General features: G+C 39.2%; 2 protein-coding genes across 2 annotated transcripts; one reads left to right on the forward strand and one right to left on the reverse strand.

Moving 5' to 3' along the window:
* The first annotated feature begins 3,438 nt into the window (after window positions 1–3,438).
* cxcr3.1 (chemokine (C-X-C motif) receptor 3, tandem duplicate 1) lies at window positions 3,439–7,184 on the forward strand. The gene is made up of 3 exons (XM_023409348.2): window positions 3,439–3,502; window positions 4,655–5,047; window positions 5,182–7,184. Exons 1-3 carry the CDS (start codon window positions 3,488–3,490, stop codon window positions 5,917–5,919), a joined length of 1,146 nt encoding a protein of 381 aa, XP_023265116.1. The 5' UTR covers window positions 3,439–3,487; the 3' UTR covers window positions 5,920–7,184.
* A 2,123-nt stretch (window positions 7,185–9,307) lies between these two features.
* On the reverse strand, window positions 9,308–13,613 carry LOC111657254 (C-X-C chemokine receptor type 3-like). The gene is made up of 3 exons (XM_023409341.2): window positions 12,909–13,613; window positions 11,827–12,176; window positions 9,308–11,131 (listed from the first exon to the last, which is right to left on the reverse strand). The coding sequence occupies exons 2-3, from the start codon at window positions 12,166–12,168 to the stop codon at window positions 10,364–10,366; spliced, it is 1,110 nt and encodes a 369-aa protein (XP_023265109.1). The 5' UTR covers window positions 12,169–12,176; window positions 12,909–13,613; the 3' UTR covers window positions 9,308–10,363.
* Between the last annotated feature and the right edge of the window lie 1,014 nt (window positions 13,614–14,627).

Raw genomic sequence — 14,627 nt, forward strand, 5'->3', positions numbered from 1 at the left:
ATGCCCTTCTCCCATTTACACACACATTTCTTGGTACTCATAGGTTGTCATGCACATTGTATGACTTAGATTTCACTCTGATGGTAAGGTAGGACTCCAATACATAATGTCAGATGTTATAATAAATATCAACTTTATTCCAGTTACAAAGTAGATGAATTTTGCACACTGTCAAATGTGTAAAACAAAACGCACATCTTTGCCACATTGATATTCACAAAAGTGTTCATCGCTTTTTTTGTTGAACTATAGGCCGCACTGCTAAAATATAAAGGGCACAAATATCATTTGTAACAGCTACAAATGTCACAGGAAATCCTCTAGGGGTACTGTGGTTTCTGTCTCTTTTACATAATGATTTGCCTACTCTTGAGGACTTGCAGCCGATGTGTTTAGGTTTAAAACTTCAAGGCCTCACTAATCCCAAACTGACACTGACACTGACACTGACACTAATGATGCATCACAACTGAATGAAATGTTCTCTGAGGTTTATCAACCTTCACAGATTTTAAAATGCATACCTGAGGTAACTGTCCCTTAATATGCCTTGATGTATCAGGTCACTGTGCAGTTTCATGTAACTAAAGAGAGGGTCATCTGATGTGATGATGATGTGGGTCACTTATTCACAGTAAAAGAGATCAAGCTGCAACAAACTCATAGAGTCGTCACTAGAACCTAAAGGGAGAAACTCTTATCAACCAAACACATCTTAATATTGTCAGATGGATTTTGTCAGATATTTGGGCTGTGTCCCGTTTTTGTTCTGTTAATCCTGAAATTTGAAACAGCCTTTTGAAGACTCAAACATTTCAGTGCATCTTCTGATACGTAGTCATCACTCCTGCCATCTGTAGGTACGGCCTCCAATGCGAAATGATGTGAGTGTCATACTAACCTCAATGTGGTAAAACAAACCATTTCCAGTCAAAACCAAAAGCTGGTTCACACACTGGGGGGTACACAACAATTTCTACAGATTTGAAAGGCAGTGAAAGGATACTTCTTTCAAGGCGCTTTGATATTTTATCTGTTCATTAAAATTATAAATAATTAATTTAGTTTCCTCATATCTGCATCACCGTAATTAATGTTTCTTACTGCCCTCAGTACAGGAAGTTGAAAATAATGCAGCAAAGAACCATGATTGTAACTGTTGAGTTTGTACACTGCGGACAGCTGGCAGTGTATAATGATTGGTTGCTATTACCTCTTAGCAACAAGACAACCAAAACCATAGTGCATAATTATAGAGATCAAAACTGGCACATGGAATTTATTTTCCTTCGCATTTTTGCTCTTTCAGTTCCTCAAGTGGAATATTTCCATGGTTTCCACAGGGTACACTCACAATCTAACATAACTACTGAAAAACATATTTTTTTTACTTCATCTCTCTTTATCCAAATTATTAACTTGAACATTTCTGAAAGAGATCTGTTAAAAAAAAAGTGGTATTTTATGTGTGTATTATATGTTGGTGAGTCATTTCAACAGAGAGACTGTCTAGTACTTGACAAGGAAGACCAATGAGCACAGTTTAAATCTGCTGTTAAGTGTCCAGCTAAAAGGTGTAGAAATAATTATTGTGGATATCAAAATTAAACACAACACCTCGGTGGCTGTGTCTGAAGCCACACTGAAGCTATCAGCATTTATAGTTCTTATTTCTCTTTTGTGCTTTTAAATCATAAATAATCCCTTTCAAAGTGCAAAGTAACAAATCAGGACACACACACAGGCTGTGGTTCGCATGAAGCTCAATTCAGTTTTGTTCTGTCAACATTGTTCATGCATTGACTGACGAGAGGTGTGAGAGGTGTGAAAAAACAGGAAAAAGCTTGAGATGTCAGAGGCTCATGAGCTGTACTGTTGCAGGTGTTGTGTTTGCATGTGGGTGCATATATGAGTCATACCGAGAGAGAGAAAAAAAAGGTGATAAAAATCTTTGGAGGTTTTGGTTTGGAGATAAGTGCATATCTGAAATGGTTTTGAAATTGATTAAAAAAGAGATTTTATGATGTGATATACAGTATATAAATAGCATCAAGAGGAAGAATAATTCTGATAGACTGATAAGGCTTTTAAAATGAAAGTGATCAACCAACAAGAACAAGTTCATTCATTATTTTCATTCTTGTCTTTCATTCATTCTGATTAGACAGTATAGTCTTACAACAACTACATATCAGGGATGTGAGTGTGTGTGTGTGTGTGTGTGTGTGTGTGTGTGTGTGTGTGTGTGTGTGTGTGTGTGTGTGTGTGTCAGCATATATTGTCCTATACCTATCAACAGGTATGTGAGATGATAAAGGTGAACAGCATGACCACAGTATATCATTTTATTGCTCAGTTGAGCAGTTGTGCAGTTTTCATTGTCTGTCTTCATTCAAGTGAATAGCAACATTAGATAAGCTATAATTATTATTTATTATTTTTGTTTTTAATCATACTGGCATTGTGGTTTTTTGAAAAAAATGCTAAGAAACTATTAAAGTTTAATTTTGTGTGTATTTCCTACTGGTCTTGTTTTTAGGTACACTTACCTCTGTAGTGGCTGTTATATCATCTGCTGTCACCTTGTGTCTTTTCTGTTATTTGTCATTGTGCATGACAACAAATCCTGGGGTCAACTGGTACGAGCACACACACATGAATAACTTGTCAATCACACCAGAGAAAGTGAAACTATAAAGCAGATATCATTCATGCAGAGGATAACTTGTGTGAAATTGGTTCACCTCTAATATTGCTCATATAAGGGAATTTGTAGAACATTCCTTTAAAAGACCAAAATGATGCAAAACATTTTGGCAACTTGAAAGTAAAATGTTTTCACTGGTGTTCTGATGACCAGACCAAAGGAAGACGTTCTCCTGAGTTTGTCGGTCACTCAAATGACAATGAATGAACACATAGTCCACACACACATATTTTCTATATAACCAGCTCGATGCGTTTCTTTTAAACACCAATAGATTCTGAAACACAACCTCCACTCCAAATGAAACTTATGTGTTTCATTTCTTTTTACATTCAGTCCGTATTATTTCAAAGAAATGCTTTTCATCAGATTTTCTGGCAAGTGAAACAGCTTACTCACACTGTGACATATAATATATTCTAAGCATATTCATAATGTGATGTGAAAGTGATTTGAGTCTGTAGAGAGGGACTTCTTTCAACCAAACAATCAATCAAATTTCAGCAGCAAAAGAAATTATAAGCCTATATATAATTTTTTAAAGAAATAATAAAAAGTAGCCTAGAAACATTAAAATGAGGTTTGAATGACATTTATCAATACAATAGTAATATTGTAACAGTTTTCTGAACTAAAAGACATCTAAATGTTGTGTGGCTTGAGTTTTTTTTTCCCTGTCTGCTTAACTTCCTTTGTCGCCTACTTAGATTGCTATTGGTAACAGTGGATGATTTAGCTCATTTCTGCGCTGTTGTCAACCTGCCCACTGAGGAGAACACAATGTCAGGCAACTTGGTAGGTTATTAATTACTTATGCTATTTTCTAATTTTTTAGATGCACATACCATCCTTTACTAGAAAAATTTAAATTCATATTCATATGTTATTCTTTTTTATTTGAGGATTTTCAATTCACATCTGAAAATCCCATGCATGTAATGTGTTTCAACAGATTCAGTCCTTCCCTGTATACATGTGTATGTTGTCTTTACCTAAGTAGCTAATTATTGATGAAAAGAAACTTAATTTTGATGCAGTCTTTTATCCTATCTATCTGATTGTATTATTTCATTACTTCTTTTGTTTGCCTATTTTTCTACTTGTTCTTTCACCTTGAACTCACAGTGAGGAACAATGTGGTTTGGTGTGCCAATACATTACTGTGCCGTTCACTAAAATGTTGCAGCATTTTGTGAAGGATCAAGCGAGGAAAGAATGATGGAGCATTGCCAACTCCTGTGTGGTAGTCAGCTTGTGAAGCATTTAAAATTAAAGAAGATAATTATGCAACACGTTACAGATGATAATTAATGTTGTGATTCATATTTTAGTTCATCAAAGGGTCTTAACTCGCTGCAAACTATTCATTTATACACCGATCAGCCACAACATGAAACATTAAACCCTACAACCGCTTCTAATGTTGTGAATGATCAGTGTACATGCTTCCTCTTGCACACGTGCATTAATTTCTCTTCCCCATATGCCAGCGGAGAGCAATTTTGTACAAACCCTGACAGTGGTCAAGATCATCTCCAGCTAAAAAGGGAACTGAGATTATTACTCTATAATAACAAGAAATATTACTCCTTTTTCACCTTTGAAAATATTTTTTGTTTGATTTGCTTTAATGAATACTGCCATGAGAGTTTTAAGAATAAAAAAAAAATTGACTTCAGGATTTTTTTTTTTTTTTATTTCTTCAAAAATCATGCAGGATGTGCTTATAAGACAGAGAACAAACAGAACACTCTGGACTTACTCTAGATAGATAGATAGATAGATAGATAGATAGATAGATAGATAGATAGATAGATAGATAGATAGATAGATAGATAGATAGAGAGATAGATAGCACCACCATGTGGTTGAAGCTGACTCAACAGGTCAAATTCTAAAACCAAATTAATGCAGATTTCTTCACCTTTACTTCTTCGTTTTCTGCAGAGTGACCTGTTCAACAAAGGTGCTTCGATTAGTGGAGAAGACTTATGGTGGGAAGATTATACTTATAATGACTCCGGTTACTATGATGCCGATAACTGTTGTGAGGGGGGTGACGTGTGTGACCTGAACGAGGGCATACATTTTGAGGCGGTGTTCATCCCAGTTCTGTACTCTGCTGCGTTTGTTGTGGGCATCCTGGGAAATGGATTGCTCCTGGGAGTTCTGGCTAAGAGCAGGAAGAACTGGAGTGTGACAGACACCTTCATCCTGCACCTGGGCGTGGCTGATGTCCTGCTGCTGCTGACCCTGCCCCTCTGGACTGCGCAGGCCGCTCAAGTTGAAGGCTGGGCATTTGGTACTCCTGTCTGCATGATCACTGGAGCTGTTTTTACGGTAAGAGATGTGCAACAGGAAAGAAGCACTAGAGCTACCTGCATTATAGAAAAGTTCTTGATATCATATATTCAGAGGTTTATATACGGAGGTTTTATTTCATTTCTCGTTTGCTGATTTGTTTGTGCCCTCAGATCAACTTCTACTGTGGGATCTTTCTGCTGGCCTGCATCAGTCTGGACCGCTACCTGTCCATCGTTCATGCTACCCAGATGTACTCCCGTAAGAAACCTTGGGTGGTTCAGGCCAGCTGTTGTGCCGTCTGGTTCTTCTCCCTGCTCCTCTCTATCCCTGACTGGATGTTTTTGGAAGCTGTGTTGGATGACAGACGAAACAAAACAGAGTGTATTCGCAACTACCTTAAGTTTTCCACTAAGTCAGTAGAAAAGTGGCGCCTGACATCACGCGTGCTCTACCACATGGTGGGCTTCCTGCTTCCTTCAGTTATCTTGATCTTCTGCTACTCCTGCATTCTGTGGCGGCTGCGGTGTGGCACCCAGGGCCTTCAAAAGCAGAAAGCTTTCAGGGTCATCATGGCTGTGGTGGTGGTTTTCTTCCTCTGCTGGACGCCATACAACATCACACTCATGGTGGAAACACGTCATTCCGACAAAAACAGCGACACCTGTGGAGTCAGATCATCTCTGGAGAAAGCTAAGATTGTCACCTCCTCCATTGGTTACCTCCACTGCAGCCTCAATCCCATACTGTATGCTTTTGTGGGTGTGAAGTTCCGGCGTCAGCTCTTCAACATCCTGAGGTCTCTGGGCTGCATGCTGAAGACGAGCGTCAAATTTCAATCAGCTGTCAGCAGCCGGAGAACCTCTATTTGGTCTGAGTCTGCCGACACCTCCAACTCCATGGCTATCTGAGAGAGAGAAATGAACCTATTGACAAGCCGATGGATGAACCTGAAGCTTACAAGCAGACTTTGACTGAAACGACGACAGAGACACGAACCTTATTTCCTGTGTTGTATGACCTGTAACAGGCTATGCTTTCTTTCAGCTTTCTCGTAGTTCATAGCACTTTAGTAGCTGAACATGAACATGACACAGGACAAAAATAATTTTGTTGTTCTGTGACTCAAGGTCATACAGCTGTGCTTTCTGGCAGCAGATTCATTTTTCTTTGATAAGAAAAATAACATTTCCCTATTCTGACTATCAGGCAGCATCGTATCATAGTCAGTACGTCATGCAATACTGCAGTGAGTATTATTAATGTAGCTATCTACTGTCTCACAAACCAACATTGGTATATTTCATAGCATTTTTTACTGTATATTTCATCTTGGCTTTTTTTATATTATGGAATATTCAAATACAAAGTACATTTAATTAAATTTTTTTAATCATAGGCAAGTGTGTTGCCAAGATGACTGTATAGCAACAGAGCCAAAAGACCATGAGATTACCATTCAAAGGCGACAATATCAACACCACCTTCTTGGAAACATATTAAAACAAAAAATACAACAGTAAGCCAACTGAAACACATTAAGCAGCGGATTCAGTCTGTTGATCAAGTGTGCTATTGTCTTTCTGTTTCAATTTTTTCATTGCACAGATGTGTTTGGCTGAATCCACTGTTATACTGCAGGCTGCTCTTTAAAACAATCTTTTTGGCTGCTGGGATTTCCAGCGGCTGTGGATCCCACCCAGGATTTTGACTTTGTATTTCACTTTGTCTTTCACCTAAGTCAAGTAAAAAAAAAAACCTGGAAATCTGTGGCTATGCACATATTATACATTAGAATGGTTATGGCTTATTCAGATATGTTTTAGGCGAAATATCCCAACATATATTGGGTAGAAAACACCTGGCAGTGTAGAGAAGGCTTTGGATCAACATATATAGCATGATGTAAATAAACTGAACATAAACTGAACATTGAACATTTAAATGAATAAATAACATGAAATGTTGTGGAAGAAAATGTGAAAACTTTACATATTTTTTTAATTTGTGACTAAGTGAGGGTATGATGTATAGTGACGGGGATTATTACTGTATCTTCTATTTCACAAACAAACTTTTAAATTACATATTTTGTGGAATATTTTTACTGGCTTATCTTGGTTTTGTATATTGAATATTAAAATAGAGAATAAAATTTTACTGTTTGAATCATAAACCAGCGTTTTGCCTACATTACAGTACAGCAACAGAATATAAATCGGCCTGGGATTTTTGACCTGGACTGGTTCACCAAAGCCCATCTCGAGACACCATCACATACTGTACGGCCCATGTCACACTTTACAAGAATCATGTAGGACTGATAGACGATTTATAGAACAGAACATGAAACAGAACAAACTGTACTTCCTTTTTTCGCTCTTTAGGGTAGTAGCTGTAGAGGGTGACCGATTAGAATCCAGACAGGACTGAACAGCAGGAAATAGGCCTACAACTCCAAACATAATTTAATTCTAGTAGTTTTACTCCCTGCTTTGGAACTTTCTGTAATAAAATTAACTAGATCTCAGATAATCACACAGATATTGAGCACTACAACATCATGCTGCTGAATGAACTCAGACTAAATTTTTATTGTGTCTTTTAGTGTAAAATTGGACTTACCTGCTGCTCTGCTCCTCCTGTCTGTTGCCTGCAGATACACAACTGGATTTGAACTTCTTTTCAGGTAAAGCGAGTCAGCAGCAGTCCACCGCCGGCCGCCTGGTCCGGTCAGCCACCTCATGCCTTTGACTTTCCAGTTTAAAGAGGCCTTTGTTTTGCTTGTTGAAACCAGGCCAGGTCCCCACTGTTTAACAATCTCAGTCTTACTGTATGTAGATTCTGCTGCAGGATGGAACCAGTCAATGCCCAAGGATTTATCTCTTGCTTATATTATACTTCTTTTGTAAATATTTGTTTAAGGCTACTGTTTAATCTGAACAGGCACGCACTTTGTTTAAAATATCTTGTGAACTGTAACAACTTGCGTTTTACTTGTGCCATTTTTACTGTGGGTTTTCTAAATTGTAATCTTTTTTATCGAAAATGATTTTTTTTGCATACTTGTTTCTATAAAGCTAGGAGCATGGTTACAGAAGTAGGCCTACACTGTATACAGGTAATGGCTGTTGATGGCAGATAGAGGATAGATAGGTTTGCAGAACAAAGTTAAACAAGTAAATTTAATATATATATTTATAGCAAACTTCACAAAGTGCGTCACAACAAGAGAAAAACCTCCCAACTCAAAGAAGTTAGACTGTGTGAGAATGGTAATATATTATGCGTATGGAACTTTCTATGAAAAAGTCAAGGTTAGGTTAGCACACGTATTGACAAGAAAGCTGCTAACCAAAATGTGGTGGTTTCACTGGAAATATCTTACATCTTTGACACAGGAAATCGAAACAAAGTCACACAAAGGAGCCACACATCCTCATCTGCACACGTGGTTTAAGCAGAAATGAGACAAGAAATCGATGAGCAAGGAGCGCAGAGAAGGACTCGAGGCTTGTGGCAAATGTCTATATTTCAACCAACTTGCATGATGATTATAAAAACCACTATGTGCCATCACACCTTTTCCTTGCAGCATGTCTTACTCATTATTTGCAAGCGAGGCAAATACAATATCTGACTACAGCAGGTTGGTGGTGGTGGTGGTGGTGGTGTAAGAAACATCCTGGCAACAATCAGTGTATGTACAGGTTAAACATCGCAGTCGAGAGGCCCTACCGGTTTCAGTCACTGCGGCTGAGAGCAAAGCGAGTGACAGGTTTGTTTACTGTTCCACAGTTTTTTGGCTTCAGGCCTGTTCATACACATCAAGCTTTGTGTGGTATGTGGTCAACATGCGTCTAGTCATGATCCTGAATTTTTTTTTTTTTTTAATTTTCGTACTTTAATGAAGCATTGTGCCTTGATTATTTTGGGAGGGATGAATCTGTCGTGTGTAAAACAAGGTTTATCTTAAGGTTTGTTAAGTCCTGATCATCCGCTTGTCTTAGTGAACAGATAAGCTTTAGCGGAAACAGGAAATGACACTTCAATCTGATGCAATACTCAAAGAGTACTTATAACCAGTATTGCATAAATGTGACATGTTACTGCTGTTACAGTCAAGCAGCATTTTTCAGATCAGAATACACTCTTCACAAGGCTTCAGCTCTAGATGAACTTCGACACCACTCACATAACAGAAAAAGAGGAAGGAAAACACATGGACTGCAGGAAGTGACACAGTTTCATTTCAAGTGAGAAATGACTGTACATCTGAGTTTCTATCAGAATACTCAATGGTGAAAGTACAACTTTATTTCAGGTCATATTTGTAAGTGTTAACATTATTATTTGGCCTTGAGCCCAAAAATCAGGCTTGTCTGGCGGGCTATAACACAGCAGTGTGGTGGTAAAACCGCAGAGCACAGCATGTGTCAACATCTTTAAAATAAGATTTTTTTCTTCTCTAAATCCTCTTCTTCCCTCCAGCTACATTCTTTTTTTCCCTTTAGTCAGCTGTCCCGACACACAATGCATGCCACAGTTCTCTCTCCATGCAACAGACAAATCTTCAGATGAGTGTACGCAGAGAGCTATGAGCAGGCCGCAGCCCCAGCAGAGAGCGCTTCTTTCTCTTCCGCCTCTGTCTTGCTCTGTCACCTGACTGATGACATCACAATCTGTTTTTGTCATCCAGTGTCCCAAAGACCACACACGTCCATGTTGTAACAGTGAAGTCCAAAAAGAAAAAAAAGCTGTGGGATTTGCCGTGGGAAATTCCCTCACAGCATTATGCCCGTTAACAGAAATCCACACTGTCACTGTGCAATTGTGGAATCCACACAGTCTGTACTGCTTTTAGATAAGCACAAGATAACAAGGACAATGAAAAGTGAAACAGTTTATGATATGTTTTCAGAAATAAAGTTATAAACTGTGTAGGACTGTTAAATACAAGCACACAATAAAACTGGCAAGGATAAGAGCTTATATTCCTTATCATATCACTGATTATGGCATTAGTTATATGATGATTGTTTAACATCTGGAAACTTTTCACTGACACAACAGTTTCTTCATGAAGTATATGATCTAACAGTTTGCTTATTATCAAAATAACAATACACATAATAATACACAGTAAAAAAATATATCCAAAATTGAATTAAAAAACTCATGATTTAGGATGACAAGCTACAGTACCATGTTGCCATGGGTCACCATGATGTGACTCTGAAGCCTTCACATTAAAGTGCAATGTAAGAGTTTTTTTTCTTTAATAAATATCTGTTACTCATCATTGCACAGAATATAGTCCCCCACTCCTTGAATCCATGACAAAAAATCCATTGTTCAGATGATTTTTGAGTCACAGCACTGTGTTGACTGCACCTGCTGATCCTCCACACTTGTCATCTGTTTCAGCTCTCCCTCATGACTCTGGTCAGGCAGGACTTCCTTTCCCACACCCAGCTCCCATAGCGAGCTTATAGATTCATTTGCAGCACATCTCAGCATGGCCAGGGACCGTTTCCTAAAGTTTCCACACAGGCCGAGATAGAGCAGAGGCCTGAGGCAGGCATGAACACAACCCAGACCAGTTGTGACCATCAGAGCTGTATTCAGAGAACCTTCAGGGTTTCCAGATGAACCATCGTGTGGCTTCTTAGAGCTGTTCAGGTAGGTGTCCACAATGAGTGTGATGTTGTATGGTATCCAGCAGAGAAAGAAGACCACCACCAAGGGCAGGATGACCATGATTGCCCTCTGCTTCTGGAGGCTTTCTGATCTGCACTGCAGCCGACGCAGGGCACAGGAGCAGCAGATGATCAGGGTGGCTGTGGGCAGCAGGAAACCCAGTGTGTGGTGGAGCAGGCGTGACAACCGCTTCCAGTTAGTTTCTGACTGAGGGTACTTGGCAACACACATTGCATCTTCCTCTGCCATTAGAAAAATCAAATCAGGGATGGAGAGGAGCAGGGAGATGACCCAGACCAACAGGCAGCTGAGATGACCTAACACAGGTTTCTTGAGGAAGAACAGCGGGGTAGTGTTGGTGATGAACTGGCAGCAATCTAGACAGATGCAAACCAGCAGATAGATTCCACAGTAGAAGTTGATCTGAGATAAAGAAATAGAAAACTTAAAACTCTGATCTAGGGCTTTCACAATACTCTCACTAAACAATTATTGTGGCCAAAAGAATTCACGATAACAATATTATTGTGAAATCTGTAGAAACTACATTAAAAAAATTATAATAATGCTTTGAGTCAAATTCATCTTTAACTTTTTGTTTGTTAAATTAATTAGATTCAAATAACTATAACTGTACTATACTGTATTAAAACAACAATAACACTTAATGGGAAAGTAAAAAGTTGACCAGAAACAAAAGATCCACAAGGCATAACATCTGCCATCACGATATTAATATATATGTATTATTACCACGATCTCAATATCTCAGTTTTTAAATATCACAGTTATGGTCAATACCCGTTTATAGTGGCAGTGTTACTTTGATTTAGTGTAACACAGAAACAACCCAGCCATCTCTATCAAAGCTTTCACTTCTTTCCTACTCCTCTCGCCTTTTCCCAGAAATGCTGAAATTCCTGGAATGCGGATGTCAATAGGGGAGTACACTTTCTCAAAAACAGTATTAATGACAATGAACCTTTTCTGCCAAGAGTCTTCATTAAGCAAGAAATAATGGCCTTCAGCCAAACACAAACTTTCTCACGGCTTCACTGAAACTATTTCTCTTTCACTTTCACTCCCTGTGTGATCCACACACACCACATGGTACTTACATTAAAAACAGCTCCACTGATCTTGCAGAGGGCATCCCCAAAGGGCCACCCATAACTTTGACCAGCCTGAACAGCCCAGAGGGGCAGTGTCAGCAGCAGCAGGATGTCTGCGACACCCAGGTGGAGGACAAAGGTATCTGATGTACTCCAAGATAGCTTCTTCAGTGCCAGAGCAGCCAGGAGCAGCACATTCCCCAGCAGACCCACAACCAGCACCACGGAGTACAGAGCCGGGATCCACACCGCCTCACTGCCTTTAGGTTCTAAGTCGTCTTTTGTCTCATAGTCAGTGTAATCATAGGTAGTGCTCTGGTTAAGAAATCCATCAAGTATTACTTCCATGTCCTTTACTGTGGAGACAAAAAGGTTAAACACAGAGAAATCAAAAATACTGCAGTGTCTCTGAGGCCAGCTGTCAAAAATATGAGCTTATTCACTCCTCTCTCTCTCTCTCTCTCTCTCTCTCTCTCTCTCTCTCTCTCTCTCTCTGTATCATCAGCTGAAATAAATTCTTTAAAATCACCCTTGGGAAGTCCGGCTCAAGCTTTATAAGCAGAGTCACACGTAACTCACATGCTGGAGTGATATCACAGGATGAGGCAATAATGGAGTGGGTTTTAACCGAAAACAGTTTCCCTTGGTCAGGCTGACGCTGACACACACACACACACACACACACACACACACACACACACACACACACACACACACACACACACTTCAAACTTAAAAAAAACTATTTTTACGCACAGAGGCGGTTTAACTTTTCGCAACTTTCTTTACTGTTACTGAAGTACAAGTGCAGGACTGCGCCACGAAACGAGAAATGCTCTTATGTGCTAAGATAAGAGATTTGCGTAGATAAATATGCATTAGGGTACAGGCTACCGCAAGCAGCAGTTTCTAAACAGAGACCAAAAAGGAAACAGAAACAGAAAGGCTTCGCTTTATTATTAGTATGGCAATAACTGCTACAACTAAAATGTGCACGAAGTTAATGTAGCCTTTATTATCAAAGACAGAATATTTATAACACGAAAAATCAGACGGTGATAAATTTGCAAATATATTATCTCACTTACCATAAAAGGCTGAGTTAGAGTCAGAGGACAACTGGTCTGTGAATCGATGATGATGATAAAAAAAAAAGGAACAAACACAGCAACCTGCACGTACCCCCGTCACACCGCGGTCAACACGTTGTGCTGAACTACCGTCGCTCTTTTTTGGAGGGAGGGCGGAGGAGCTCTTGCCTCTGTCCGGTGCCCGTCAACTCCAGACGCTTTCTGCGTGTCTGCGCGCAAACACGGGACACAAGGAATCACCATTAAACTGATACCAAAGGTCAAACGCCGAATATTTAAATGACCTGAGGATGAAAAAAAGAAAAACTGTGGCGGAAACTGCAAGAGCTGGCGACGCTCAACGGCTGGAAGTTTTAGTAGCTGCAACACGGACGCGCTGCGCGGACATACCGATACCGGGTGTATCTGTTAGGCTACTGGTATTACACGTACATGGGAACGTGCACTTCTATTGCTTTCCCACTGGACTTTTGATTTGCCAACCGTCACCTTTCTCGCATGCTGCAACTTCTGCCAAATCTCCCAACTCACACGAGAAACCGAGTCATCATCAATTGCTTTTCAAAATAAAACCCTTAATCAAATTCACTACAGCGCCTGCATGTAGACATTTTAAAGGAAGAGGCTGACAAATTTACAGGCCTCTTTAGTGTGCATTGAAAAGCACGGAGTATGAAAAAAATGGTACAGTCTCCATGGCCAAAAATTATTAGGGTGGAAAACAGGTGCGAAATTTTGAAGGCCAAGTTTCCCAACTTCCGCGTTCTGGCTTTGCCTGACTTGACACAACCACGGAGCGCTGGACACAAAGCAAACAATGCGGCGCACAAAGAGCCGCTTTCCACTAGGTGGAGCTGTTGTGCTTGTGTCTCCAAAGTGTACAATAGATTTGTTTACACAGTGGACAGTGAGGGGATTCTGGTCTGACTCACTCAGTTATACAGAAAGCTCAAAAAAGGTAGTAAGTAAGTAAGTAGGCCTACTATTTTTACTCCAAGCATTTCCATTTTAAGCCAGGCTACTTTAATTCTATTCTATTACCTTTCAGAAGAAAAGATAGATTAAAGGCTACTTGAGCGTTGAGAGCAATCTCTCAAAATTTGAGATTCATTTTGCATTAAAATTAACATGCTAAACACGCTAATAAATAATAGGCTTACAAAATACATAGCAATGTTAAAGATTATTGGTTCACCGTCTTTTTGACATGTGATACCTTATAAAAAAAGCAGTGTGTATTTGGAGCCACTCATCATGTTTCAGATGTATATGAGTTGTTAGTTGTGCAGTTTCCACCAAAGAGACATGTCAGGTAGTTCAATTTAGATAACAGTTTGATGCCCAATGAGGTCAGATTTTCCAATAGCCTATATTCACACACACATGCAAAATAAAAAAAAAATAAAAAATTAAGGTCGATGATTAGAGAAAAGAAAATGTAACACAAATTTGTGTATCACTTCGTTTTTTTCGTTTTTTTTCTCCCATTATGACCTTTGGGATTTATGTTGTGATCCTTTGGGGGATCTAAACTCTAGGCTGGGAACCACTGACCTAAAACTGTATATGTTTGTAAACTAGCTCCACCTCCACCAGCTATAACTGTAAATATGTATGCTAGTTATGTCATATAAATGTCAGTCGTAGGGGGTATCATTTACTAATAAGTGTTTTTTTTTTTTAACATGGCAGTATCACTGCTTTTACTTAAGTATA

Source organism: Seriola lalandi, unplaced genomic scaffold, assembly GCF_002814215.2.
Source record: "Seriola lalandi dorsalis isolate HSWRI2012SDOR001 ecotype SW California unplaced genomic scaffold, Sedor1 jcf7180002054390, whole genome shotgun sequence".
Taxonomy (NCBI): domain Eukaryota; kingdom Metazoa; phylum Chordata; class Actinopteri; order Carangiformes; family Carangidae; genus Seriola; species Seriola lalandi.

Excerpts from the sequence above, each read along its gene's own strand:
- cxcr3.1 (XM_023409348.2), top strand. Across the intron at positions 5,048-5,181 it reads TCACTGGAGCTGTTTTTACG|ATCAACTTCTACTGTGGGAT; the intron begins GTAAGAGATGTG and ends TTGTGCCCTCAG.
- LOC111657254 (XM_023409341.2), bottom strand. The coding sequence starts at position 12,168 with ATGGAAGTAATACTTGATGGATTTCTTAACCAGAGCACTACCTATGAT. Across the intron at positions 11,132-11,826 it reads TCAGTGGAGCTGTTTTTAAT|ATCAACTTCTACTGTGGAAT; the intron begins GTAAGTACCATG and ends TCTTTATCTCAG.